The 27,311-nt window shown below is 49.3% G+C and overlaps 1 protein-coding gene across 1 annotated transcript in view; it reads left to right on the forward strand.

Moving 5' to 3' along the window:
- The window catches only part of TSPAN2 (tetraspanin 2), a 319,414-nt gene extending 302,560 nt beyond the window's left edge, over window positions 1-16,854 (forward strand). Inside the window, exon 8 of the mRNA XM_063955460.1 lies at window positions 16,310-16,854. Within this exon, the coding sequence (XP_063811530.1) occupies window positions 16,310-16,375 (66 nt within the window). The 3' untranslated portion in view covers window positions 16,376-16,854. The remainder of the gene's footprint in view (window positions 1-16,309) is intronic.
- Window positions 16,855-27,311: the final 10,457 nt, after the last annotated feature.

Consider the following 27,311-nt stretch of genomic DNA (forward strand, 5'->3'; position numbering starts at 1 on the left):
CCGGATGGAGACCTCACTCCCCTGGATGGAGATCATGTCTGCTGAGGAAGTCTGCTTCCCAGTTGTCTACTCCCGGAATGAAGATGGCTGACAGCGCTAACGCGTGCTTTTCTGTCCAGAGGAGTGTTCTTGTCACCTCTGACATTGCCGCTCTGCTCTTCATTCCGCCCTGTCGGTTTATGTAAGCCACTGTTACGTTGTCCGACTGCACTTGAATGGCCCGATTTCTTAGAGGGGCCGCCTGAAGAAGACCGTTGTAGACTGCTCTTAGTTCCAGGATGTTGATGGGCATGCTGGCTTCCAGGCTTGACCACCGTCCTTGGAAGGTAACGCCCTGAGTGACTGTGTCCCAGCCCCGGAGGCTCGCATCCGTGGTTAGAAGGACCCAGTCCTGAATCCCGAACCTGCGACCCTCCAGGATGTGAGGCAATTGAAGCCACCAAAGAAGTGAAATCCTGGCCTTTGGCGACAGACGAATTCTCTGGTGCATGTGGAGGTGAGATCCCGACCACTTTTCCAGAAGATCCAGTTGGAATGTCCAAGCGTGGAACCTCCTGTACTGGAGAGCCTCGTAACAGGCCACCATCTTCCTCAATAGGAGAATTCACTGATGAACCAACACCCGTGGTGGCTTCAGGACCATAGCTTGTATCACCAATGCCTTTTCCTGTAGAAGAAATACCCTCTGCATTTCCGTATCCAGGATCATTCCCAGAAATAACAACCTCTGGGTTGGTTCCAAATGTGACTTTTGAAGGTTCAGAATCCAACCGTGACTCTGGAGCAGTCGTGTTGTGAGAACAATGGACTGCAGCAGCTTCTCCTTGGACGATGCCTTTATCAGCAGATCCTCCAGATATGGAATGAGGTTCACACACTGCTTGCGGAGGAGAATCATAATTTCTGCCATCACCTTGGTAAACACCCTCGGTGCTGTGGAGAGGCCGAATGGCAGGTCCTGGAACTGGAAATGACAGTCCAGCAATGCGAAACGGAGATAAGCCTGATGCGGCAGCCAGATCGGAATGTGGAGGTACGCATCCTTGATATCCAATGATACCAGGAATTCCCCCTCTTCCAGACCTGATATCACCGCCCTGAGAGACTCCATCTTGAACTTGAACTCCTTTAATAAAGGGGTTCAATGATTTTAGGTTCAGAATGGGCCTGACCGAACCATCCGGTTTCGGTACCACGAAAAGGTTAGAATACAGGTTGAGTATCCCATATCCAAATATTCAGAAATACGGAATATTCCGAAATACGGACTTTTTTGAGGGAGAGTGAGATAGTGAATCCTTTGTTTTTTGATGGCTCAATGTACACAAACATTGTTATATACACAAAGTTATTAAAAATATTGTATTAAATGTCCTTCAGGCTCTGTGTATAAGGTGTATATGAAACATAAATGAATTGTGTGTATGTACACACTTTGTTTAATGCACAAAGTTATAAAAAATATTGGCTAAAATTACCTTCAGGCTGTGTGTATAAGGTGTATATGTAACATAAATGCATTCTGTGCTTAGATTTAGGTCCCATCACCATGATATCTCATTATGGTATGCAATTATTCCAAAATACGGAAAAATCCCATATCCAAAATACCTCTGGTCCCAAGCATTTTGGATAAGGGAGACTCAACCTGTATTAACCTTTGCTCAGCATGTGAGGTGGTACTGGCACAATGACCTGTCCCTCCACCAGCTTTTGGACAGCATCCTGTAGTACAGTGCTGTCCTCCAACAGATTTGGTAAGCCTGACTTGAAAAAGCGATGAGGAGGGAAACTTTGAAATTCCAGCCTGTATCCCTGTCACACAATATCTATCACCCAGGGATCCAGGCCGGACGATACACAGACATGACTGAAGTGTCTGAGTCTCGCTCCAACTGGCCCCACCTCCGGGGCGTGTAGTCCATCGTCATGCGAAGGACTTTGGCGTACCCAAAGCAGGCTTTTGTTCCTGGGAACCTGCAGCGGCAGGTTTCTTGGACTTAACCCGACCTCCCCTAAAGAAGGTGTTGGATGTTCTGGCCTTTCTAGGCTTGTTAGGCCGAAAGGACTGCATTGCAGATGAAGAGAAAGATTTCTTCGGAGCAGGTGCTGCTGAGGGAAGAAACGGAGATTTACCTGCTGTAGTTGTGGATAACCACGCGTCTAGAGCTTCCCCAAAGAGAGCCTGACCTGTATAGGGTAGGGACTCCACATTTCTTCTGGATTCCGCGTCGGCCGACCACTGGCGCAGCCACAGTCCCCGACGAGCTGAAACAGATATGGAAGATATTCCCGCAAACATGGAACCCGGGTCTTTCATGGATTCTACCATAAAACCTGCTGAATCATGTATGTTGCGTAAATACAATGCAATGTCATCCCTATCCATCGTATCCAAATCCTCAAGCAAGGTAGCCGACCACTTTACTATTGCCTTTGCAATCCATGCAGTAGCAATAGTGGGACGTAATATGGCCCCAGAAGCAATGTATATTGATTTAATGCGTGTTATCAATTTTCCTATCAGCCGGCTCTTTTTAAGGAGGTAGATCCTGGAACAGGCAAAACCACTTTCTTTGAGAGTCTGGACACAGTTGTGTCAACAATCGGCGGGTGTTTTCCCATTTTTTTCTTTTCCTCCTCAGGGAAAGGAAATGCCACCTGGACCCTTTTAGGGACCTGGAATTTTTTCTCAGGGTTTTCCCATGCTTTTTCAAATACTGTATAGCAGGCATGTCCAACCTGCGGCCCTCCAGCTGTTGTGAAACTACATATCCCAGCATGCCCTGACACTGTTTTGCTGTCAGAGAATGCTAAAGCTGTGTCAGGGCATGCTGGGATGTGTAGTTTCTCAACAGCTGGAGGGCCGCAGGTTGGACATGCCTGCTGTATAGCATTCAATTCCTTTGACGCAGGGAAGGAGAGCGAGGCTTTTTTATTTTCAGTGGAAAAAAGCCTCCTCAACCTGCTCAGGTGTGGTATCATTAATATTTAACACATCCCTGATAGCCTCTATCAACAATTGCACCCCCCTGCAAGAGATGCGGACCCCCGCAACACATCCCCATCACCATCTGTAGTGTCAGAATCAGTATCCGTGTTATCTTGTGTGACATGCACAAGCACACGTTTGTGGGGGTATATAGCGGGGTGTCCTAAGGTACCAGAAACCGGCCATACTGCCATAGAGCTCTGTAATACCTGGGTTGCAGATTCATTACTTGCAACCCTGTCAGAAATCTGAGAAATCCAAGACTTGATAGAGGAAAACCACTCAGGTTCCCTTGCTGGTATCTGTGCTAAACAAGTGCTATCCTGATTACATGGAATGGAATCATCCTGGGAGGATAAATCCTCTGCAGCATATGACACAGTGTCCCTGAACATAGCTAAAGGAGACCACTAGACACTCCACACACTCACAGGTGGGGGCAGACAGAGTTTCCCCCCAAGAAGTGTGTGGAGTGTTTAGTGGTCTCCTTTAGCTATGTCCAGGGGCACTGTGTCATATACTGCAGAGGATTTAGGAGATATATATATAAATATAAATAAGATTTTACTTACCGATAAATCTATTTCTCGTAGTCCGTAGTGGATGCTGGGGACTCCGTCAGGACCATGGGGAATAGCGGCTCCGCAGGAGACAGGGCACAAAAGCAAGCTTTTAGGATCACATGGTGTGTACTGGCTCCTCCCCCTATGACCCTCCTCCAAGCCTCAGTTAGGTACTGTGCCCGGACGAGCGTACACAATAAGGAAGGATCTTGAATCCCGGGTAAGACCCAAACCAGCCACACCAATCACACCGTACAACTTGTGATCTGAACCCAGTTAACAGTATGATAACAATGAAGTAGCCTCTAAAAAAGATGGCTCACAACAATAATAACCCGATTTTTGTAACAATAACTATGTACAAGTAATGCAGACAATCCGCACTTGGGATGGGCGCCCAGCATCCACTACGGACTACGAGAAATAGATTTATCGGCAAGTAAAATCTTATTTTCTCTAACGTCCTAGTGGATGCTGGGGACTCCGTCAGGACCATGGGGATTATACCAAAGCTCCCAAACGGGCGGGAGAGTGCGGGTGACTCTGCAGCACCGAATGAGAGAACTCCAGGTCCTCCTCAGCCAGGGTATCAAATTTGTAGAATTTTACAAACGTGTTCCCCCCTGACCACGTAGCTGCTCGGCAAAATTTTAAAGCCGAGACCCCCTCGGGCATCCGCCCAAGATGAGCCCACCTTCCTTGTGGAATGGGCATTGACAGATTTTGGCTGTGGCAGGCCTGCCACAGGCTGTGCAAGCTGAATTGTACTACAAATCCAACGAGCAATAGTCTGCTTAGAAGCAGGAGCACCCATCTTTTGGGGTGCATACAATATAAACAGCAAGTCAGACTTTCTGACTCCAGCCGTCCTGGAAATATATATATATATATATATATATATATATATTTTTAGGGCCCCGACAACGTCTAGCAACTTGGAGTCCTCCAAGTCCCTAGTAGCCGCAGGCACCACAATATGTTGTTTCAGGCGAAACGCTGACACCACCTTAGGAAGAAACTGGGGACGAGTCCGCAGTTCTGCCCTGTCCGAATGGAAAAACAAATATGAGCTTTTTTTAAGACAAAGCCCCCAATTCTGACAATCGCCTGGCCGAGGCCAGGGCCACAACATGGTCCCTTTCCATGTGAGATATTTCAAATCCACAGATTTGATCGGTTCAAACCAATATGATTTGAGGAATCCCAACACTACGTTGAGATCCCACGGTGCCACTGGAGGCACACAAGGGGCTGTATATGCAATACTCCCTTGACAAACGTCTGGACTTCAGGAATTGAAGCCAATTTTTTCTGGAAGAAAATCTACAGGGCCGAAACTTGAACCTTAATGGACCCCAATTTGAGGCTCATAGACACTCCTGTTTTCAGGAAGTGCAGAAATCGACCTAGTTGAAATTTTTTCGTGGGGCCTTCCTGGCCTCACCCACGCAACATATTTTCACCACATGTGGTGATAACGTTGTGCGGTCACCTCCTTCCTGGCTTTGACCAGGGTAGTTATGACCTCTTCCGGAATGCCTTTTCCCTTAGGATCCGGCGTTCAACCGCCATGCCGTCAAACGCAGTCGCGGTAAGTCTTGGAACAGACAAGGTCCCTGCTGGAGCAGGTCCTTTCTTAGAGGCAGATGCCACGGTTCCTCTTGGAACAGACATGGTTCTTGCTGAAAGCAAATCCCATCTTAGCTCCCGAGGCCATTAGTCCTCTGTGAGCATCTCTTGAAGTTCCGGGTACCAAGTCCCTCTTGGCCAATCCGGAGCCACGAGTATAGTTCTTACTCCTCTACGTCTTATAATTCTCAATACCTTGGTTATGAGAAGCAGAAGAGGGAACACATACACCGACTGTTACACCCACGGTGTTACCAGGACGTCCACAGCTATCGCCTGAAGGTCTCGTGACCTGGCGCAATACCTGTCCCGTTTTTTGTTCGGGCGGGACGCCATCATTTCCACCTTTGGTCTTTCCCAACGGTTCACAATCATGCGGAAAACTTCCCGATGAAGTTCCCACTCTCCCGGGTGGAGGTCGTGTCTGCTGAGGAAGTCTGCTTCCCAGTCGTCCACTCCCGGAATGAACACTGCTGACAGTGCTATCACATGATTTTCCGTCTAGCGAAAAATCCTTGCAGTTTTGACCACTGCCCTCCTGCTTCTTGTGCCGCCCTATCTGTTTACGTGGGCGACTGCCGTGATGTTATCCCACTGGATCAATACCGGCTGACCTTGAAGCAGAGGCCTTGCTAAGCTTATAGCATTACAAATTTGCTCTTAGCTCCAGTATATTTATGTGGAGAGAATTCTCCAGACTTGATCACACTCCCTGGAAATTTTTTCCCTGTGTGACTGCTCCCCAGCCTCTCAGGCTGGCCTCCGTGGATACCAGCATCCAATCCTGAATGCCGAATCTGCGGCCCTCTAGAAGATGAGCCCTCTGTAATCACCACAGGAGAGACACCCTTGTCCTTGGATATAGGGTTATCCGCTGATGCATCTGAAGATGCGATCCGGACCATTTGTCCAGCAGATCCCACTGAAGAGTTCTTGCGTGAAATCTGCCGAATGGAAGCGCTTCGTAATAAGCCACCATTTTTTACCAGGACTCTTGTGCAATGATGCACTGACACTTTTCCTGGTTTTAGGAGGATCCCGATTAGCTCGGATAACTCCCTGGCTTTCTCCTCTGGGAGAAACACCCTTTTCCTGGACTGTGTCCAGAATCATCCCTAGGACCAGCAGACGTGTCGTCGGAACAACTGCGGTTTTGGAATATTTAGAATCCACCCGTGCTGTCGTAGAACTACTTGAGATAGTGCTACTCCGACCTCCAACTGTTCTCTGGACCTTGTTCTTATCAGGAGGTCGTCCATTTTCTTTGAAGACGAATCCTCATTTCGGTCATTACCTTGGTAAAGACCCGGGGTGCCTTGGACACTCCAACGGCATCGTCTGAAACTGATAGTGACAGTTCTGTACCACGAACCTGAGGTACCCTTGGTGAGAAAAGCAAATTTTGGGACATGGAGGTAAGCATCCCTGATGTCCCGGGACACCATATAGACCCCTTGTTCCCAGTTCGCTATCACTGCTCTGAGTGACTCCATCTGGATTTGAACCCTTGTAAGTGTTCAAATTTTTCAGATTTAGAATCGGTCTCACCTAGCCTACTGGCTTCAGTACCACCCTATAGTGTGGAACAATACCCCTTTCCTTGTTGTAGGAGGGGTAATTTTATTATCACCTGCTGGGAATACAGCTTGTGAATTGTTTTCAATACTGCCTCCCTGTCGGAGGGGGACATTGGTACAGCAGACTACAGGAACCTGCGAGGGGGGAAACGCCTCGACATTCCAATCTGTGCCCCTTTGATACTACTTGTAGGATCCAGGGGTCCTGTACGGTCCCAGCGTCATGCTGAGAACTTAGTAGAAGCGGTGGAGGGCTTCTGTTACTGGGAATGGGCTGCCTGCTGCAGTCTTCTTCCCTTTCCTCTATCCCTGGGCAGATATCTTATAGGGACGAAAAGACTGAGGCTGAAAAGACGGTGTCTTTTTCTGCAGAGATGTGACTTAGGGTAAAAAACGGTGGATCTTCCAGCAGTTGCCGTGGCCACCAGGTCCCATGGACCGACCCCAAATAACTCCTCCCCTTTTATACGGCAATACATCTTTGTGCCGTTTGGAATCTGCATCCCCTGACCACTGTCGTGTCCATAAACATCTTCTTGCAGATATGGACATCGCATTTACTCTTGATGCCAGAGTGCAAATATCCCTCTGCGCATCTCGTATATATAGAAATGCATCCTTTAAATGCTCTATAGTCAATAAAATACTGTCCCTGTCAAGGGTATCAATATTTTTAGTCAGGGAATCCGACCAAGCCACCTCAGCTCTGCACATCCAGGCTGAGGCGATCGCTGGTCACAGTATAACACCAGCATGTGTGTGTATACTTTTTAGTATATTTTTCTGATAAGCATGTGAGCGCCTTATCCACCCTGAGGGGTGTTTCCCAATGCGCCTTAACTTCTGGCGGGAAAGGGTATACCGCCAATAATTTTCTATCGGGGGAAACCCACGCATCATCACACACTTCATTTAATTTATCTGATTCAGGAAAAACTACAGGTAGTTTTTTCACCTCACACATAATACCCTTCTTTGTGGTACTCGGAGTATCAGAAATATGTAACACCTCCTTCATTGCCCTTAACGTGTGGCCCTAAAGGAAAATACGTTTGTTTCTTCACCGTCGACACTGAAATCAGTGTCCGTGTCTGGGTCTATGTCGACCGACTGAGGTAAATGGGCGTTTTTACAAGCCCCTGACGGTGTCTGAGACGCCTGGACCGGTATAATTTGCGTCTCATGTCGTCAACCCACTTGCAGCGTGTTGACATTATCACGTAATTCCATAAGTAAGCCATCCATTCCGGTGTCGACTCCCTAGAGAGTGACATCACCATTACAGGCAATTTGCTCCGCCTCCTCACCAACATTTTCCTCATACATGTCGACACACACGTACCGACATACAGCACACACATAGGGAATGCTCTGATAGAGGACAGGACCCACTAGCCCTTTGGGGAGACAGAGGGAGAGTTTGCCAGCACACACCAAAATGCTATAATTATACAGGGACAACCCTTATATAAGTGTTCCTCCCATATAGCATTTAATATATATGTATATCGCCAAATCAGTGCCCCCCCTCTCTGTTTTAACCCTGTTTCTGTAGTGCAGTGCAGGGGAGAGCCTGGGAGCCTTCCCCTCAGCCTTTCTGTGAGGGAAAATGGCGCTGTGTGCTGAGGAGAATAGGCCCCGCCCCCTTTTCGGCGGGCTTCTTCTCCGGAGATTGTGAAGTCTGGCAGGGGTTAAATACATCCATATAGCCTCAAGGGCTATATGTGATGTATTTTTCGCCATACAGGTATTCTACATTGCTGCCAGGGCGCCCCCCCCCCCCCGCGCCCTGCACCCTCCGTGATCGCTGTGGGAAGTGTGCTGACAGACAATGGCGCACAGCTGCAGTGCTGTGCGCTACCTGAGGAAGACTGAAAAGTCTTCTGCCGCCTGGTTCCGGACCTCTTCAATCTTCAGCATCTGCAAGGGGGTCGGCGGCGCGGCTCCGGGACGAACCCCAGGGCGAGACCTGTGTTCCGACTCCCTCTGAAGCTAATGGTGTCCAGTAGCCTAAGAATCCAATCCATCCTGCACGCAGGTGAGTTGAAATTCTCTCCCCTAAGTCCCTCGATGCAGTGAGCCTGTTGCCAGCAGGACTCACTGAAAATAAAGAACCTAAAAACTTTTACTAAGCAACTCTTTAAGAGAGCCACCTAGATTGCACCCTTCTCGGACGGGCACAAAAACCTAACTGAGGCTTGGAGGAGGGTCATAGGGGGAGGAGCCAGTACACACCATGTGTTTGTGCCCTGTCTCCTGCGGAGCCGCTATTCCCCATGGTCCTGACGGAGTCCCCAGCATCCACTAGGACGTTAGAGAAATTTTATTTTATTTTTCTATTATTTTCGCCAATTACTTTTTGGCAATGAATGGGTTAACACTTTCTCCCCAAAACACCAGAATGAATGTAAGAAAGATGGATGAGGGGGGCTGGGGGGGAGGGGGGGGGGGGGGCAGGCACGACTTTTAGGAGACGGATGGTCACATCCTCACCTCAGTAATGTCAGTGGGAATTTCCCACTGTTATGTGGGCTACTGTCTGATCCTGCAGAACTCCATCAGCGGTCAGGCACAGAACGCTTCAAGTTCTGTGTGTGGGTTGGTGGGCTGCAGGCGGGAGGACAGAACAGCGCAGGATGGGTGTGCGTCACACCGTGGCCAGGAACACAGCACAGGGCGGCCAGGAGCACAGCGCAGAGCGGGCAGGAGGGAGCGCGGTGTGATGTCATGAGCCGGCCAGTGCTGGATGGGGCTGTGTCTCGGCAGCGCGACCGTCCATCACCCCCAGGAATTTCATTTTTACTCCATTTGGGGTAATTTACCCCTGTTCCCTGACCACTGCTTTAAGTCAACTGAAATAGCGACTTCTAAATCCCTTTCCTCCTCTGTAGTTTGCATTATGCTGCCCTTGATACTATATTTAGCCTTTGGGTTTTTTAAATCCTAGTGCATTTTTTAGCATTAAACTGTAGTTGCCACGTTCTTGACCATTCCTCTAGTTTACCTAGATTATTAATTATTTGTTTTACCCCTCCTGCTGTGTCTAACCTGTTGTATATCTTTGTATCATCTGCAAAAAGGCATACTTTCCCTTTAATGCCATTTGCAATCTCACCAACAAAGATATTAAAGAGCACTGCTCCAAGGCCCTCATTCCGAGTTGTTCGCTCGCAAGGCGATTTTAGCAGTATTGCACACGCTAAGCCGCCGCCTACTGGGAGTGAATCTTAGCTTCTTAAAATTGCGAACGAAAGATTCGCAATATTGCGAAAAGACATCTCTGTGCAGTTTCAGAGTAGCTTCAGACTTACTCGGCATCTGCGATCAGTTCAGTGCTTATCGTTCCTGGTTTGACGTCACAAACACACCCAGCGTTCGCCCAGACACTCCTCCGTTTCTCCAGCCACTCCCGCGTTTTTTCCAGAAACGGTAGCGTTTTTTCCCACACGCCCATATAACGGCCTGTTTCCGCCCAGTAACACCCATTTCCTGTCAATCACACTACGATCGCCTGAGCGAAGCAAAAGCCGTGAGTAAAAATCCAAACTTCATAGCAAATTTACTTGGCGCAGTCGCAGTGCGGACATTGCGCATGCGCACTAAGCGGAAAAACGCTGCAATGCGAACAAATTTTCCGAGCGAACGACTCGGAATGACCTCCCAAGTACAGATCTCTGCGGTACTCCACTGGTAACATTTCCCTCCTCCATAGAATGCACTTAATGCCTGCAACTAGGTTCTTATCCATTTAACTGTTTTATAATCCAGTCCCACGTTTTTTAGTTTATTTAGCAGTCTGCGGTGTGGGACAGGGTCAGATGTGATGCCTATCCTGATTATGTTATTAAGATACATACTGTAACTATGAAACAGTCTTATAATTAATTTCAGATTACGGCACACAAGCATCCTGTGGCCGGAGTATTTTACACCTACTTTCTGTCTTGCTAATATTTGCATATGTGATGTGCACAGTATAATTTAGGGATAAGCATAGGGTACACACATCCCATATACTATGCAGTTGCCTTGTATGTGTTACCATTGCTTATTGCAGCTTTCAGTATCATCCTGCAAACACACTCCACCCTAAACAACGGAATAATACTGAATTTTTGCAGATGTAGTGCATAACACATGGCTGTAGTGTGGGAACCACTGAGTTGAAGAAATGATTGTCACCCTGTATACATAGACCAAACAGACTCCAAGCACCATTACTGTGACATAGGGCCTAATTCTGAGTTGATCGCAGCAGCAAATTTGTTAGCATTTGGACAAAACCATGTGCACTGCAGGGGGGATAGATATAACATGTGCAGAGAGAGTTAGATTTGGGTGGGGTGTTTTCAAACTGAAATCTAAATTGCAGTGTAAAAATAAAGCAGCCAATATATACTCTGCACAGAAACAAAATAACCCACCCAAATCTAACTCTCTCTGCAAATGGTATATCTGCCCCACCTGCTGTGCACATGGTTTTGTCCAATTGCTAACAAACTTGCTGCTGCGATTAACTCAGAATGACCACCATATTACCATACAGGGCTGTTTCTAGCCAATTTGGCTCCCAGTGCGAGATTTAAAAATGCGCGCCCCCATGATATAAAAAAATGCCCCCCCACACACACACACACACCTAGATAAAAAAAAAAAAACTTGCACGCGCACCTGGCAAGGGGGCGTTGCCTCATCTAAATGGGTGTGGCCTCATTTAAATGGGCATGGCCTCTTACCTCACAATCCAGTTTTTGACCATGGCCCTCATTCCGTGTCGTTCGCTCGTTCTTTTTTTTCGCATCGCAGTGAAAATCAGCTTAGAGCGCATGCGCAATGTTCGCACTGCGACTGCGCTAAGTAATTCTGCTATGAAGAAAGGATTTTTACTCACGGCTTTTTGTTCGCACCGGCGAACGTAGTGTGATTGACAGGAAATGGGTGTTACTGGGCGGAAACACGGCGTTTTATGGGCGTGTGGATGAAAACGCTACCGTTTCCGGAAAAAACGCAGGAGTGGCCGGAGAAACGGGGGAGTGTCTGGGCGAACGCTGGGAGTGTTTGTGACGTCAAACCAGGAACGACAAGCACTGAACTGATCGCACAGGCAGAGTAAGTCTGGAGCTACTCTAAAACTGCTAAGTTTTTTTTGTTCGCAATATTGCGTAAACTTCGTTCGCACTTTTAAGATGCTAAGATACACTCCCAGTAGGCGTAGCCTAAGCGTGTGTAACTCTGCTAAATTCGCCTTGCGACCGATCAACTTGGAATGAGGGCCCATGTTCCAACAGATCAATTCTACCACATTAAGCCCCACACAGTAATGCCCCTGCACCATATTATGCCACACACCACAATGCCCTTGATACATTAAATCCCCACACTACGGCAGGCAAGAGTCCCCATTTCACACATTACGGCAGGTGTCCCCATTTTACACATTGAGAGACAGAGAGAGAGAATACTTACACAGGCGATTACCGCTCTTCGGCCCGCCTCAACAGTCGCTCGTCGCGCCGGCCTTTCCCTCTTCCTAGCTTGGATCCCCCTCTGTACTCCGCAGCGCAACAGCGTCATTCCGTGAAACTCCGCCCCCCGAGCGGGTTACTCGGGGAGAAATAGGAGGGGGAAGCAGGGAGCCACAGTTAGTGCCGCAGCGGGCGCCCAGTGCGGTTGCACTGCTCGCCTGCCCCAAGAAACGGCCCTGTTACCATACCTTCAAAGTTCAAACTGTCCCACTAATTGTTGCTATTCCCATAACCTGCTGTATGCTGAGATTTATGCAGTTGAAGTTACTGCACTAGGAAAATAAGTAGGCAGTCTGGGAAAGGAGCATCGTGTACCACGTGATAAGATCAGAGTCTGTTACCTACTGTAGCTAGAAGTTAGTTGACTTCCAACTGTATGAGGTGGTGTCAGCAGCAGGCCCGGCGCTACCCGCTCAGCGAAGGGATGCAGTGCAGGGAGGCGCTGGGACGGAGAGGCGCTCCCCCTGCTCTGCATTCCTTCCCTGCTGCGCCGTCCTGTCCCCCCTGCTGCTGCTGCTGCTGCTGTGCCTGTCACTGTATGACAGGCACTGGCAGCGGCGCCTGCAGCATGAAAATCCTCCTCCCTCCCCTCCCCTCCCCTCCACTCACCTCACCTGTGTGACAGGACATCGCTGTGTACGGGACAGAAGGGGCGGAGCTACACTGGACGGAAGGGGCGGGGCTAAACGGGCCAGAAGGGGGCGGGGCTACACGGACCAGGCTACTGTAGTGTAGGGAGACTGGCTTAGGTAAGTGAAGTGTGAGAGGGAAATGTGTGTGTATGTGTGTGTGTGTGTATTGTGTCTGTGTGTGTGTGGTATGTCTGTGTGCGTTTGTGTGTGCTTTAAGGATGCTACTACTACAGGGGGGGCATTATGTGTAACAACGCTACTAATGGGGGGGCCATTGCGTGTAACGACCAGTAGTGGATCTTGCCACGGGCAAGCAGGACTTTTGCCCGGGGCGCCGCCTTCCGGAGGGCGCTGGCGCCATCCGGAGGGCTCCGCACCATGGCAAGATCCGCCACTGCTGCCCGCTGTGTCCCCCGTCCGCTGTGTCCCCCGTCCGCCTCCGCTGCCCGCTGTGTCCCTGTGAAGGGTTTCCCTTCCTGGAGAGTACCTTTGCTGAGCGGAGCGCGATGACATCATCGCGCACCGCACAGCAAGGTCCTCTCCACGAAGGGAACTAGACGCTACGCGTCTAGTTTCCCTTCGTGGAGAGGACCTTTTGCTGTGCAGTGCGCGATGACATCATCGCGCACCGCTCAGCATACAAGCGGCGCTACTAATGTACAGGGGGCGTAACTGACCACGCCCCCTGTATTAGCCATGCCCCGTTTCCTGCCCGGGGCGCAGAGCGGGCTTGAACCGGCCCTGGTAACGACGCTACTACTGGGGGGGTCATTACGTATAAGGACGATACTACTACTTGGGGGCATTATGTATAGGACGCTAGTATTACTGGGGGGGGCATTACGTATAACAATACTACTACTGGGGGAGGGCATTACGTATAAGGATGCTACTACTGGGGGCGCATTAGTATAAGGATGCTACTATTACTGGGGGGGCATTACGCATAAGGATGCTACTACTACTGGGGGGGCATTATGTATAAGCATGCTACTACTACTGGGGGGGCATTATGTATAAGGACGCTACTACTACTGGGGGGGCATTATGCATAAGGACGCTACTACTACTGGGGGGGCATTACGTATAAGGACGCTACTACTACTGGGGGGGCATTACGTATAAGGACGCTGCAACTACTGGGGGGGCATTATGTATAAGGACGCTACTACTACTGGGGGGGCATTATGCATAAGGATGCTACTACTACTGGGGGGGCATTATGTATAAGAACGCTGCTACTACTACGGGGGGAGCATTATGTATAAGGACGCTACTACTACTGGGGGGGCATTATGCATAAGGATGCTACTACTACTGGGGGGGCATTATGTATAAGGACGCTACTACTACTGGGGGTGCACTACTTATAAGGACGCTACTACTACTGGGGGTGCACTACGTATAAAGACGCTACTACTACTGGGGGTGCACTACGTATAAAGACGCTACTACTACTGGGGGTGCACTACGTATAAAGACGCTACTACTACTGGGGTGCATTACATATAAGGACGCTACTACTACGGGTGGGGCATTACGTATAAGATTAATAAGATTGTGCTACATTCTGGCGTAATTTTGAATAGGGGTACTATTGTGTGGCTATGCCCCTTGTGAGACCACACCCCTTTTCCCGGCGCGCGCCAAACGAATATGGGAGGGCGCAAATCTATAGTTTGCAGGGGGGCGCCGAACACCCTAGCACCGGCCCTGGTCAGCAGGCAGTTCCTCATAGCCTGTTGTTATTACTACTGCTGCTGCTGTATTCCCTAGTAGCAGACATAGCAGTATGACACTTTCCAATCTCACATCATTTACCAGTTTGCAGTTTATTTCTATCTGCAATTACTAAATTAATTAAAAGTTGTGCAGCCAAAGGAGGATTTTCAATTGATGGGGGAACCCCCCTCCCGGGACTAATTAAGCAATTGGAGAGGGTTCCGGTCTGCAGACCTCACATGCGCAGGACGCCATGACTACTGATATAGTAGTGAAATGATTGCTTTTGGATGGGCTCTCTGCATATGATTGTTAGTACATTGCTGGATTGTTAGTACATTTCCGCAAATGTTAATTGCTGCAAATATCATCAATAAGAAATTCTAATTATCAGTTCTAAAAAGCAATAAATAGTAAATATGCCCCTACAGTATGTCGTGTGATCTACCACTTTACATTGCAGATTTCTGTCCCTATTCCTTATGCCAGATTCAACAACTTTTACCCTTAAACACATTTATTTTCAAGGTCATAACTATCATAGATGCATATTTAGGGTAATATGTCAAACTGTCTGCAAACAGGTGTAGTAAGGGCTAAAACACACTACCCGGCTTTTGCCGGCCGGGAAAAAGCCGGACGGCTTTTTCCCGTGCCGGCATTGTAGTTAACAGTGTGAGGGGTAGGGTCCCTTCACACTGCACGGCCCCGGCCCGGCTGCCGGGTCTCACCACTGGAAGGTCCGGCTGCCGGGCGGGCGCCGGGCCGTCTTTGTAGCCAGTAAACCATGTGTGTGAAGGGGAGCTTTCACACACGTTTTTTTCTGAAGCCGTGTCTGATGCTGCTCATGCACAGCATCAAAGCCGTCCTGTGTGCGAGACTCTGCCGGTTTCTCCCGGATGGCAAAAAGCCGGACAAAGTTTGTCCGGCTTTTTGCCATCCGGGAAAAACCGGAGTGTGTGTTACAGCCCTAAGGCTTTCGATTTGGGATCCAGGCTTACTATAAATTCCAGGCATTATCTTGCTAAGTATAGTAGCATCACTGAGGTCTGACGGAATGACATTTATTTTAGTGTGTGACCTAACAGAATGATTATATTGTATTATTTAATCATGACACTACTCAGATCTCTGGATATCACCCAGATCTTTAGCCACAAATACCACAAAGCCCTATAACACGATAATCTGTGTGGATATGATTGATATTTGCTGAAATTCTTGATCTTTTCGAGCGGTGCAATGTGTATTCTTTGTGGATTGAAAAAGGAAAGGAGATTGCTGAATAACAAAAAGTCTATTACAACAAGTTGTTTGGGGTCTAGGTATTGATAGTAAAAATAAACACTATCAATAAAAGTATTCTTGTATTTATGTTACTGCATCCTGACAATTAGATTTTTATAATAAAAAAAAAATTAAAACTGCCAGGTTTCGGCCCAGGGATAAGCCTCTCCCACAATTAACTTTTTATGTGAAAAATAAATAACTTCCTTATGGTTTTTGTGCCTTTTTAGCTATAGATATATATAGTTATATTGTCCTACAAAACAGAAGTGAAACAAATCAAGTCACACATTCTTCAATTTTTTTATGAATTTACACAATATTGATATTTTTTATTACATACAAATAAATAATCTAAGTAACATGTTTTTTTTCTTGCCAGATCTTCGGGATGGTCTTTAGTTTGGTCCTCTGTTGTGCCATTCGGAACTCTAGTGATATGCTCTGATCAGCAAACGCATTTCGCCTTGTTCTCCCAACCTGGATCACCATGCTACCTGCTGGCACAGGGACTGTTAAACACCTGTCGGCTCGGACAATCTTTTTTGCCCAAGCAATGTTAAATAAGCAAGATGCTAAGCTGTGTTCTGTGTAATGCTATGCAATGTACTATAAAATCCATTGCTCTGAAGAGCTAATATTGTATGATTTAGTCTGTTTTTTTCATATTGCATTTAATGGTTAATGCTTTGAAGAGGCAATGCCACATAGCAAATAGCATTCTGTAATGTACTACTGTATAAAGATTCAGTTTCCTTTCTTCTCTCTGTGTACAAATGACTGAGACCTTACCTTTCTATGCAGTTACATCCTTCTATTTAACTGAAAATGTTAATATTGCTGTAAAGTTACTGTAAAGAAAGTACAATGTTTGAGACTGTTTTGAGCATTTGGTTATTAAAAATATTAAATATCCAAAAACATAAATTAATTTGCCTCACTTGTTTTTATAACGTATAACTTGGCTACAACAGGTATGAATGTGCTGAAAGGTAAAATATACAGTAATGATGTACACGCTTGGTTTGGGTTCATCATCGTGTTTTGGTTTTGGCAAAACCACCCTCAAGTGATTTGGCTTGGATTCCTTTAAAATCAATAAAAATCGATAAACATTGATTAAACATTGGTCCAGAGGAGTCACTGTGGTATTTGATAGGTGGTGTAAATAAGCATTTTGAGAGGTAGGTAGTTTCCTAATGCATTTTGATGGGGCAATCTCCCCCCAGCTTCTTCAGAAGCAGTCATACTGCACCGTCATACAGTCATACAATTTGCACCATCTGTCCAATTCCATAGTGACTCCTCTGGACCCCAATATTAAGACTGCATCTTGCCCAGACACACCAGCAGTAACGGATCTTGCCACGGGCAAGCAGGACTTTTGCCCAGGGCGCCGCCTTCCGGGCGCCGCCATCCGGAGGGCGCCGCACCATGGCAAGATCCGCTGCTGCTGTGGTGCCCCCCGCTGCCCCGGCCCGCTGTCCCGCTGTCTAGTTTCCCTTCCTGGAGAGGACCTTCACTGTAATGATGTGCAGTGCGCGTTGACGTCATCGCGCACTGCACAGCAAAGGTCCTCTCCACGAAGGGAACTAGACGCTTAGCGTCTAGTTTACCTTCGTGGAGAGGACCTTTGCTGTGCGGTGCGCGATGGCGTCATCGCGCACCGCACCTCCTACAACAGTACAGGGGGCGTAACTGACCACGCCCCCTGTATGAAGCCACGCCCCCTAATGCCGCCCGGGGCGCCAGAAGCCCCGGAACCGGCCCTGCACACCAGCACTGGCCATCTTCTAACTCTCCAACCATGGATCCACAGCCTGAACAATTGCAAATTACTTTGCTTAAGGACTGTTTGGAGCTCAAATTCAAAGGACTGGTGAATATCCTTAACGGAAATCAGCCTATCTGGACTAATACCATATATTGCTGGGACTTTAGCAGTTCATTTATGTGGGTACAAACCAGACCTGAATACACTGCTTTGCACTAATACATTGCTGTGCATATTTGAATGTGTGCAAATACCTTTTTATATTGACCTTTTATGTGGAACATTTCACTGTTTTTTATATAATAAATGTTGGATTATTACTCTTGGCAGCAATACCATTATTTCTCTGACGTCCTAGTGGATGCTGGGAACTCCGTAAGGACCATGGGGAATAGACGGGCTCCGCAGGAGACTGGGCACTCTAAAGAAAAGATTAGGTACTATCTGGTGTGCACTGGCTCCTCCCTCTATGCCCCTCCTCCAGACCTGTTAGAATCTGTGCCCGGCCAGAGCTGGGTGCTCCTAGTGGGCTCTCCTGAGCTTACTAGTAAAGAAAGTATTTATTAGGTTTTTTATTTTCAGTGAGCTTCTGCTGGCAACAGACTCACTGCTACGTGGGACTAAGGGGAGAGAAGCAAACCTACCTGCTTGCAGCTAGCTTGTGCTTCTTAGGCTACTGGACACCATTAGCTCCAGAGGGTCCGAACACAGGCACCTGTCCTCGATCGTCCGTTCCCGGAGCCGCGCCGCCGTCCCCCTCGCAGAGCCAGAAGAACAGAAGCTTGAAGACGACGAAATCGGCGGCAGAAGACTCCTGTCTTCATTTAAGGTAGCGCACAGCACCGCAGCTGTGCGCCATTGCTCCCAGCACACTTACACACTCCGGTCACTGTAGGGTGCAGGGTGCTGGGGGGGGGGGGGGGGGGCGCCCTGGGCAGCAATTGAAGTACCTTTTGGCAATAAAAATACATATATAGTCTGGCACTGTATATATGTAAAATTCCCCGCCATTTTTTTACACAGAAAGCGGGACAGAAGCCCGCCACTGAGGGGGCGGGGCCTTCTTCCTCAGCACACCAGCGCTATTTTCTCTTCACAGCTCCGCTGGAAGCAGCTCCCCAGGCTCTCCCCTGCAGTATCCAGGTACAAGAAGGGTAAAAAAGAGAGGGGGGGCACATAAATTTAGGCGCAAATAAAACATATAAGGCAGCTATTGGGTAATCACTTATTATAAGTGAAAATCCCTGTGTTATATAGCGCTGTGGTGTGTGCTGGCATACTCTCTCTCTGTCTCCCCAAAGGACTTTGTGGGGTCCTGTCCTCAGTCTGAGCATTCCCTGTGTGTGTGTGCGGTGTGTCGGTACGGCTGTGTCGACATGTTTGATGAGGAGGGTTACGTGGAGGCGGAGCAAGGGCAGATAAGTGTGGTGTCGCCCCCGTCGGGGCCGACACCTGATTGGATGGATATGTGGAAGGTCTTAAACGACAATGTAAGCTCCTTACATAAAAGGTTTGATGACGCTGCAGCCTTGGGACAGCCGGGGTCTCAGCCCGCGCCTGCCCAGGTGACTCAGAAACTGTCAGGGGCTCATAAACGCTCTATCTCAGATGATTGACACAGATGTCGACACGGAGTCCGACTCAAGTGTCGACGATGATGAGGCACATTTACAGTCTAAAATGACCAAGGCCATCCGATACATGATTATTGCAATGAAAGATGTATTACACATTTCTGAGATTAACCCTGTTAATACCAAGAGGGTTTATATGTTTGGGGAGAAAAAGCAGCCAGTGACTTTTCCCCCATCTGATGAATTAAATGAATTATGTGAAGAAGCGTGGAGTTCCCCTGATAAGAAATTAGTGATTTCTAAGAGGTTACTGATGGCGTACCCTTTCCCGCCAACGGACAGGTTACATTGGGAAACATCCCCTAGGGTGGACAAGGCGCTGACACGCTTATCTAAAAAGGTGGCCCTGCCGTCTCAGGATACGGCCGCCCTTAAGGAGCCTGCGGATAGAAAGCAGGAAGCTATCCTGAAGACAGTGTATACACACTCTGGTACTCTACTGAGACCTGCTATTGCTTCAGCCTGGATGTGTAGTGCTGTAGCAGCGTGGACAGATACTCTGTCAGACGACATGGATTCCCTCGACAGGGATACTGTTTTGCTAACCCTGGGCCATATAAAAGACGTCGTCTTATATATGCGGGATGCTCAGAGGGACAATTGCCTGCTGGGCTCTAGAATTAATGCTATGTCCATTTCTGCCAGGAGGGTCTTATGGACTCGGCAATGGACAGGAGATGCTGATTCTAAAAAACACATGGAGGTTTTGCCTTATAAGGGTGAGGAATTGTTTGGGGACGGTCTATCGGATCTCGTGTCCACAGCGACAGCTGGAAAGTCGACTTTCTTGCCTCAGGTTTCCTCACAGCCTAAGAAAGCACCGTATTATCAAATGCAGTCCTTTCGTTCTCAGAAAGGCAAGAGGGTCAGGGGCGCATCCTTTCTTGCCAGAGGTAGGGGTAGAGGTAAGAAGCTGCACCATGCAGCCAGTTCCCAGGAACAAAAGTCCTCCCCTGCTTCCACTAAGTCCACCGCATGACGTTGGGGCTCCACAGGCGGAGCCAGGTGCGGTGGGGGCGCGTCTCCGAAACTTCAGCAACCAGTGGGTTCGCTCACAGGTGGATCTCTGGGCTGTACAAATTGTATCTCAGGGATACAAGCTGGAATTCGAAGCGACTCCCCCCCGCCGTTACCTCAAATCAGCCTTGCCAGCTTCCCCCATGGAAAGGGAGGTAGTACTGGCGGCAATTCACAAGCTGTACCTCCAGCAAGTGATTATCAGGGTCCCCCTCCTTCAACAGGGAAGGGGTTACTATTCCACAATGTTTGTGGTACCGAAACCGGACGGTTCGGTGAGACCCATTCTGAATTTAAAATCCTTGAACACTTATATAAAGAAATTCAAGTTCAAAATGGAATCGCTCAGAGCGGTTATTGCAAGCCTGGAAGAGGGGGATTTTATGGTGTCGCTGGACATCAAGGATGCTTACTTGCATGTCCCCATTTACCCACTTCACCAGGAGTACCTCAGGTTTGTGGTACAGGACTGTCATTACCAGTTCCAGACGTTGCCGTTTGGCCTGTCCACGGCACCGAGGATATTTACCAAGGTAATGGCCGAAATGATGATACTCCTTCAGAAGAAGGGAGTTATAGTTATCCCGTACTTGGACGATCTCCTCATAAAGGCGAGGTCCAGAGAGCAGTTGTTGATCAGCGTAGCACTCTCTCAGGAAGTGTTGCAACAGCACGGCTGGATTCTGAATGTTCCAAAGTCGCAGCTGATTCCTACGACGCGTCTGCTTTTCCTGGGCATGATTCTGGACACAGAACAGAAGAAGGTGTTTCTCCCGGTGGAGAAGGCCCAGGAATTAGCATCTCTGGTCAGGGACCTCCTGAAACCAAAACAGGTATCGGTGCATCACTGCACGCGAGTCCTGGGAAAGATGGTGGCTTCATACGAAGCCATTCCCTTCGGCAGGTTCCATGCAAGGATCTTTCAGTGGGATCTGTTGGACAAGTTGTCCGGATCGCATCTTCAGATGCATCGGCTGATCACCCTGTCCCCAAGGGCCAGGGTGTCACTTCTGTGGTGGCTGCAGAGTGCTCACCTTCTCGAGGGCCGCAGGTTCGGCATACAGGACTGGGTCCTGGTGACCACGGATGCAAGCCTCCGAGGATGGGGGGCAGTCACTCAGGGAAGAAACTTCCAAGGGCTGTGGTCAAGTCTGGAGACTTCTCTACACATAAATATACTGGAACTAAGGGCCATTTACAACGCCCTGAGTCAAGCAGAGCCCCTGCTTCGAAACCAGCCAGTGCTGATTCAGTCAGACAACATCACGGCGGTCGCCCATGTAAACCGCCAGGGCGGCACAAGAAGCAGGATGGCAATGGCGGAAGCCACAAAAATTCTTCGGTGGGCGGAGAATCACGTGCAAGCACTGTCAGCAGTGTTCATTCCGGGAGTGGACAACTGGGAAGCAGACTTCCTCAGCAGACACGACCTCCACCCGGGAGAGTGGGGACTTCATCAAGAAGTCTTCACACGAAGACATACAAAATATAAGGGAGAGAGTGGGTGAAATGGAAGGGTGCATCTCCAATCTGGAGGATGATTCCGTACCCTTAAAAAGCAAAGTTGAGGGCGTGGCCTGGCTAGCAGTGGGGACAGTAGCACCTCACATGAGCTCCTGCTACCCAAGGGTTAAAAACTCGTAATTACCCCCCAAATAGTGCCCTGGTGCCCCCTCCACTTGCCTTATTGCCTCTGCCTTCAGTGGCCTGACACGGGGAGACGAGCTGCGGAGTCGGGAGGCGGCCTTGGCTGCCTTTGCGGACTGCGGCCTTCCCCCCCTTGTGAAGCCGGGGCCTCGATTTTGGCGCCTTGCGGGGCTGGGCTCCGGAGCTGTCCGCGGGAGCCGGGATTCTTCCTTCAGCCCTTCTGGACCACCTGTTCCTGGCTGCGGTGACCTCGTCCCCCCCCCCCCCCCCGTGGGCCCCTCTGGCGGAGCTGTGTGGCTGACGAGCCGGGCCTGCGTCCTCCAGCTACCTCCGGCCGCCGCGGCCTACTACGCGCCCCGCAGCCGAGACCTGGAGTTTGGGGATACCCCGGCCGGGAGCTCCGGGACCGGAGCGCGGCCGCAATGGACCCCCAGGACCTCGGATCTTCTTCCCCTGGTGTGGCTGAGCACCCCCTGACACCAAGAGAGAGCCTCAGCGCCTCCACCGGCCCCACAGGAGATATTTGAGGAGTACAAGCTGTCCTGTGTGTGCTGCGGCGGCCATTTTGGATTCCTGGGACACAGGCTGGAGGGAGCTGTGCACACCTACGGGAAGTTCTGAAAGGCTGTATAACACTTCCAGCAGGCTGAATTGTCTTCAATGTCCAGTCCACTTGGAATGTGGTGAGTACCTGCTGCTGCCACAGCAACCTTTCCCGATCTGCACCCCTGCTCCATAGAATCCTGTGACATGAGCCCAGAGCCGCCATTTTGCTTTCTGGCACTCAGCCAGGGTGAAGATAAATCGCATTATACCACACACTCCTCACCCTTGCAGGCTTACAGATTCTGCCCGCATTACTGCCCGCAGTGGCGACAACCATGAAAGAGCTTTAATATCCACAAGGGGTGTGCCAGGGCCACAAGATGAAGAGTTAAGCCGCAATCTACCCCGACCACAGAGCTGGCGCCTGGGAGAGCCACGGCCTCGGCGCTATGACACTCGGATCCACACGTCCCCGACCCATTCTCAAGATGAGTTAACGCAAGATAATAAAATGCTACAAGTGCCATAACTAAGTAGTTGGACTCTATTTATAACGCTCTGGCACATTATCCCCAACTCCGCGGCTAGGACACCTGAAGATGACAAATTTATCCCCCTCTGGAGGCCGCTACGGTGAGCTATTTGATCTACAATAACAGAAGTCAGGAACACGATATAATCTTGAATACCGATCAGCTTCTACGAACCTGATAAGACACCTTCCTCCACCCTCCGACCTTCCTGGGGCTATCAGTACTTACTCCACCAGTCACATAGGAGACCGGTGCAAAGCTAAAAAAGACAGCAGCCTGACCTCCCCGGACTATCCGCTCAATGTATGGACCCTGAACTGTGTCCCCTCGTCAATAATTTTTCATTCCCATTTATTTTACACCTCCACTGTTATTCTCCCCCTTTTTTTTTGTACATATATGCCACTATGTCCAAAAATAAAAAAGCAAAACAAGTCCAGACTAACTTCTTTGGCTCAAAATCTAAGGGCCCGCAGAACCCCAACATGTCCGCAGGCTCCCCCCCCTCTCCGTGCTCATCGGAAACAGGTATCGACCCTCAGATACAGGCGGTCATGTCGAGCCTACTGGAGGGGGTACAATCTGCGTTCAAGCAGGAGCTCTCGAACGCCATAGCTGATTTTAAATCGGACCTTACAGCCCTCGGCAATCGAACGGACACATTGGAAACTAAGACGGACGATCTCTGCCGCTCCCAACACCGCCTTGACAGTGAGCTCACCAGATTGCAAGAAGAAATGGAGACCCTCAAAGAGCGACACGAGGACCAAGAAAATCGTTCGCGTAGAAATAATCTACGCATACGCGGTGTCCCAGAATCGGTCCTCGGACCATCGCTGCCGTCATTTCTGAGAGAATTCTTCACACACATAGTACCAGACCTCACAGACGAAGAATGCCTCTGCGACAGGGCACATAGAGCACTCCGTGCAAAACCGTCTCCTGCCCAACCACCCAGGGATGTTATTATCCATTTCCATTATTTCCGTTCGAAAGAGAAAATTCTATCCTCCGTTCGAGACTCATCGGAGATTCTGTTTAAGGGTATGCAACTACAGATTTATCAGGACTTAGCCCCCTCCACGATCCAGAAACGGCGGGACCTCCAGCCGGTCACCCGGGTCCTGCGTCAGCATCAGATCAGATACAGATGGGGATTCCCCTTTCAACTTCACGTCTCGGTCAATAACTTTGTCCATTCAGTCAAGACCTTAAACCAAGGACAGGAACTACTGGCAAAGTTAGATCTCCTTCCAGCATCATCCGTAGTCGACACGGCGACTTCTTCATCTAAATCACCGCACCCTCCGCCACCCCTGCCCGACTGGACGAGGGTGACCCGACAGCGCAATGTGGACAAAGACCCTCCCTGACCTGGGGAGCTCCCCGCTGTGGATTATATGCGTAATGTTGGCGCAACAATTCCGCGCCTCGAACTGAACCAGAGCCGTGGAAGATTCGACCTCCATCCATATGCCAGTGTCGTAACTATCCTCAGTTATTGCTGTTATAATTAAGTCATACTTGTTTGCACCCCTGTGGTTTCCCTTCTCCCTCCCCCCCCCCCCACCCCTATAATATATATATTTTTTTTCCTCCTTCTTCTCTTCTCCTCTTCCCCAACCCCTTCCTTCTCCCCCCTTCCCCCTCCCTATCTTGAATTTATGTTTGAGGTTCTTGTTGTCTGGACGCAGTTCTCATTGTCCTATATTGTAATATGTCAGATATAGATAAAAAACGGCCAAAGCCAATCCCAACCCCTGTGGCCCGGGCACCCTACGCCCTCCCACATGGTACCCTGGTTACCCCCCCATAATCCCTTATTGTTGCTTACAATGTTACTGTTGCAATGCTTTTTCCCTGGCGGTCCCTGAATGGGACCCACAACCTTGGGGATGTTTCCCCGTTTGGGGTGTTTCTTCTTCTTCTCTATGTTCCTCTTTCTCTCTCTCTTCTGGCGACCTCTGCCTGACCTTCCCGCTCCTTTTCTTGCTTGGCCCAGAGGGGTGGCCCTCTTCTGGCGCGAACGGTACGTTACTGGACCTTTAGGGCAACATGCCATACTCCCCCACGTAAATAGCCATGTCCCTTAAAATATTCTCGGCCAATGTAAATGGCCTAAACTCCCCTAGGAAACGCACCGTGTTCCTGAGCGCCTGCAGACAAGAGAAAGTCGACATAGCATTTCTCCAGGAAACACACCTCACCGGTCCCCATACCCAGCATAAGGGCAAATGGTTCTCCCAGTCCTACTTTGCCTCGGCAGACTGTAAAAAACGGGGTGTGGCCATATTAGTTCGCCGTAACATCCCGTTTACTCACTCTGAGACAGTGACAGACCCAGAAGGACGGTTCCTCATGGTAATGGGTACCCTCCGCTCAATGGCTCTCACACTGGTCTCCACCTATGCCCCCAACCAAGAGCAGTCTCTGTTTTTTGACTCTCTCTCTCTAAACGCTTATCACGGGAAGCACAGGGAAGCATTATCATGGGTGGCGATTTTAACACCATAATCGACCCGTTGCTAGATAGATCTGCCCCCCCCCTCACGCTTCTATAACGACCCTTCCTCGGGCCTCCCGCACACTTACCGCCATCATGAAACATCACGGCCTCTGTGACACTTGGCGTTCCCAACACCCTCACACCAAAGATTTCACGCATTTTTCAGCCCCACATCAACACTACTCCAGGATCGATATGATCCACATCTCCTCTGCCCTCGTACCACTGATTTCGGACACGAGCATTACACCTCTGTCATGGACGGACCACGCTGGGGTCTATCTCCTTATAGACATATACCGCGCGCCGCGTAGGAGATATAAATGGCGTCTGGACGACTCGCTTCTACAACACCCCTCAGCATTAGAGGAAACCAGACTAGCAATCACACACTACTTCACCGAAAACACATCTCCCGACATCTCGCTTAATGTTCTCTGGGAAGCCCATAAAGCTACGATTCGCGGAGCCTTACTGGCAAAATCGTCAGCACTTAGGAAAAAAGCAGCGCAGGAGATATCCTCCCTCGAATCAGAAATAGCCACCCTACTATCCAAACATAAAGCTTCCCCCAATCCTTCCCTGCTCACCCAGATAGATTCCCTTCGGGGACAACTTAACACCCTTCTTTCCAACCGCGCGGCACTGATCCTCCGGAAGCTGCAACAATGCTTCTATGATAAAATGGACAAAATAGATTCCCTACTGGCCAACAAACTACGTCGCAAGCAAGCGTTGAGTGCAATAGATAAATTGTATTCGTCGCGAAGGGGAACCTATACATATGACCCTGAAGTGATGGCCGAAGACTTCCGTTTGTTTTATAGCTCCCTTTATAACCTACCTGGCCCATCCCAGCAGTCTCCTGAAGAGACTGGGGGAGTGCGCTCATACTTGTCTGATACCCCCCTCCCAACCCTATCGGATTCTCAGTTGGAAGCCCTTAATTGTCGAATCTCGGAGGAGGAGACAATAGCCGCCATACGATCTATGCGCTCGTCGGCCGCTCCAGGTCCGGATGGTTTCACAGCCCAATATTATAAACTCTTCGCAAAGGAGCTGACCCCACACCTAACCTCCCTATTTAACGGTATTCTTGAGGGAGCCTCCTTCCTGCCAGAGACCACCCGGGCCGACATAGTGGTAATCCCAAAGCCCGACAAAGACCCGACTAGTTGCCTGAACTACAGACCGATTTCACTATTGAATGTCGACCTGAAGATATACGCGAAAATATTAGCTAATCGTCTGGGTCCCTTGATGCCCGGTCTGGTCCATCCGGACCAGGTCGGCTTCATCCCTGGACGCCAGGCACCTGATAACACTAGAAGGGCCATAGATCTAATATACTCGATTCAAAAAAGGAAATCTCCCTCTCTCATTCTGGCTCTCGATGAGGAAAAGGCCTTCGACCGTATATCGTGGTCTTTTACCTTTGCTGTCCTTGACAAAATGGGATTCTCCGGAGAATTTTTGGAAGGGATCAAAGCACTTTACCGCTCCCCATCGGCCCAGATTATGGTTAACGGTGTCTCCTCCTCCAGTTTTGGGATTGCCAATGGTACCAGGCAGGGATGCCCCCTTTCCCCTTTAATCTTCGCACTAGTCATGGAGCCCCTAGCAGCAAGAATCCGTAACAACAATACTATTCGTGGAATATCCACAGGCCTATCCGAACATAAGATAGCGTTATACGCCGACGATGTCCTGATCTCCCTCACAGACCC

The sequence above is a fragment of the Pseudophryne corroboree genome, chromosome 2, assembly GCF_028390025.1.
Source record: "Pseudophryne corroboree isolate aPseCor3 chromosome 2, aPseCor3.hap2, whole genome shotgun sequence".
Lineage (NCBI taxonomy): Eukaryota > Metazoa > Chordata > Amphibia > Anura > Myobatrachidae > Pseudophryne > Pseudophryne corroboree.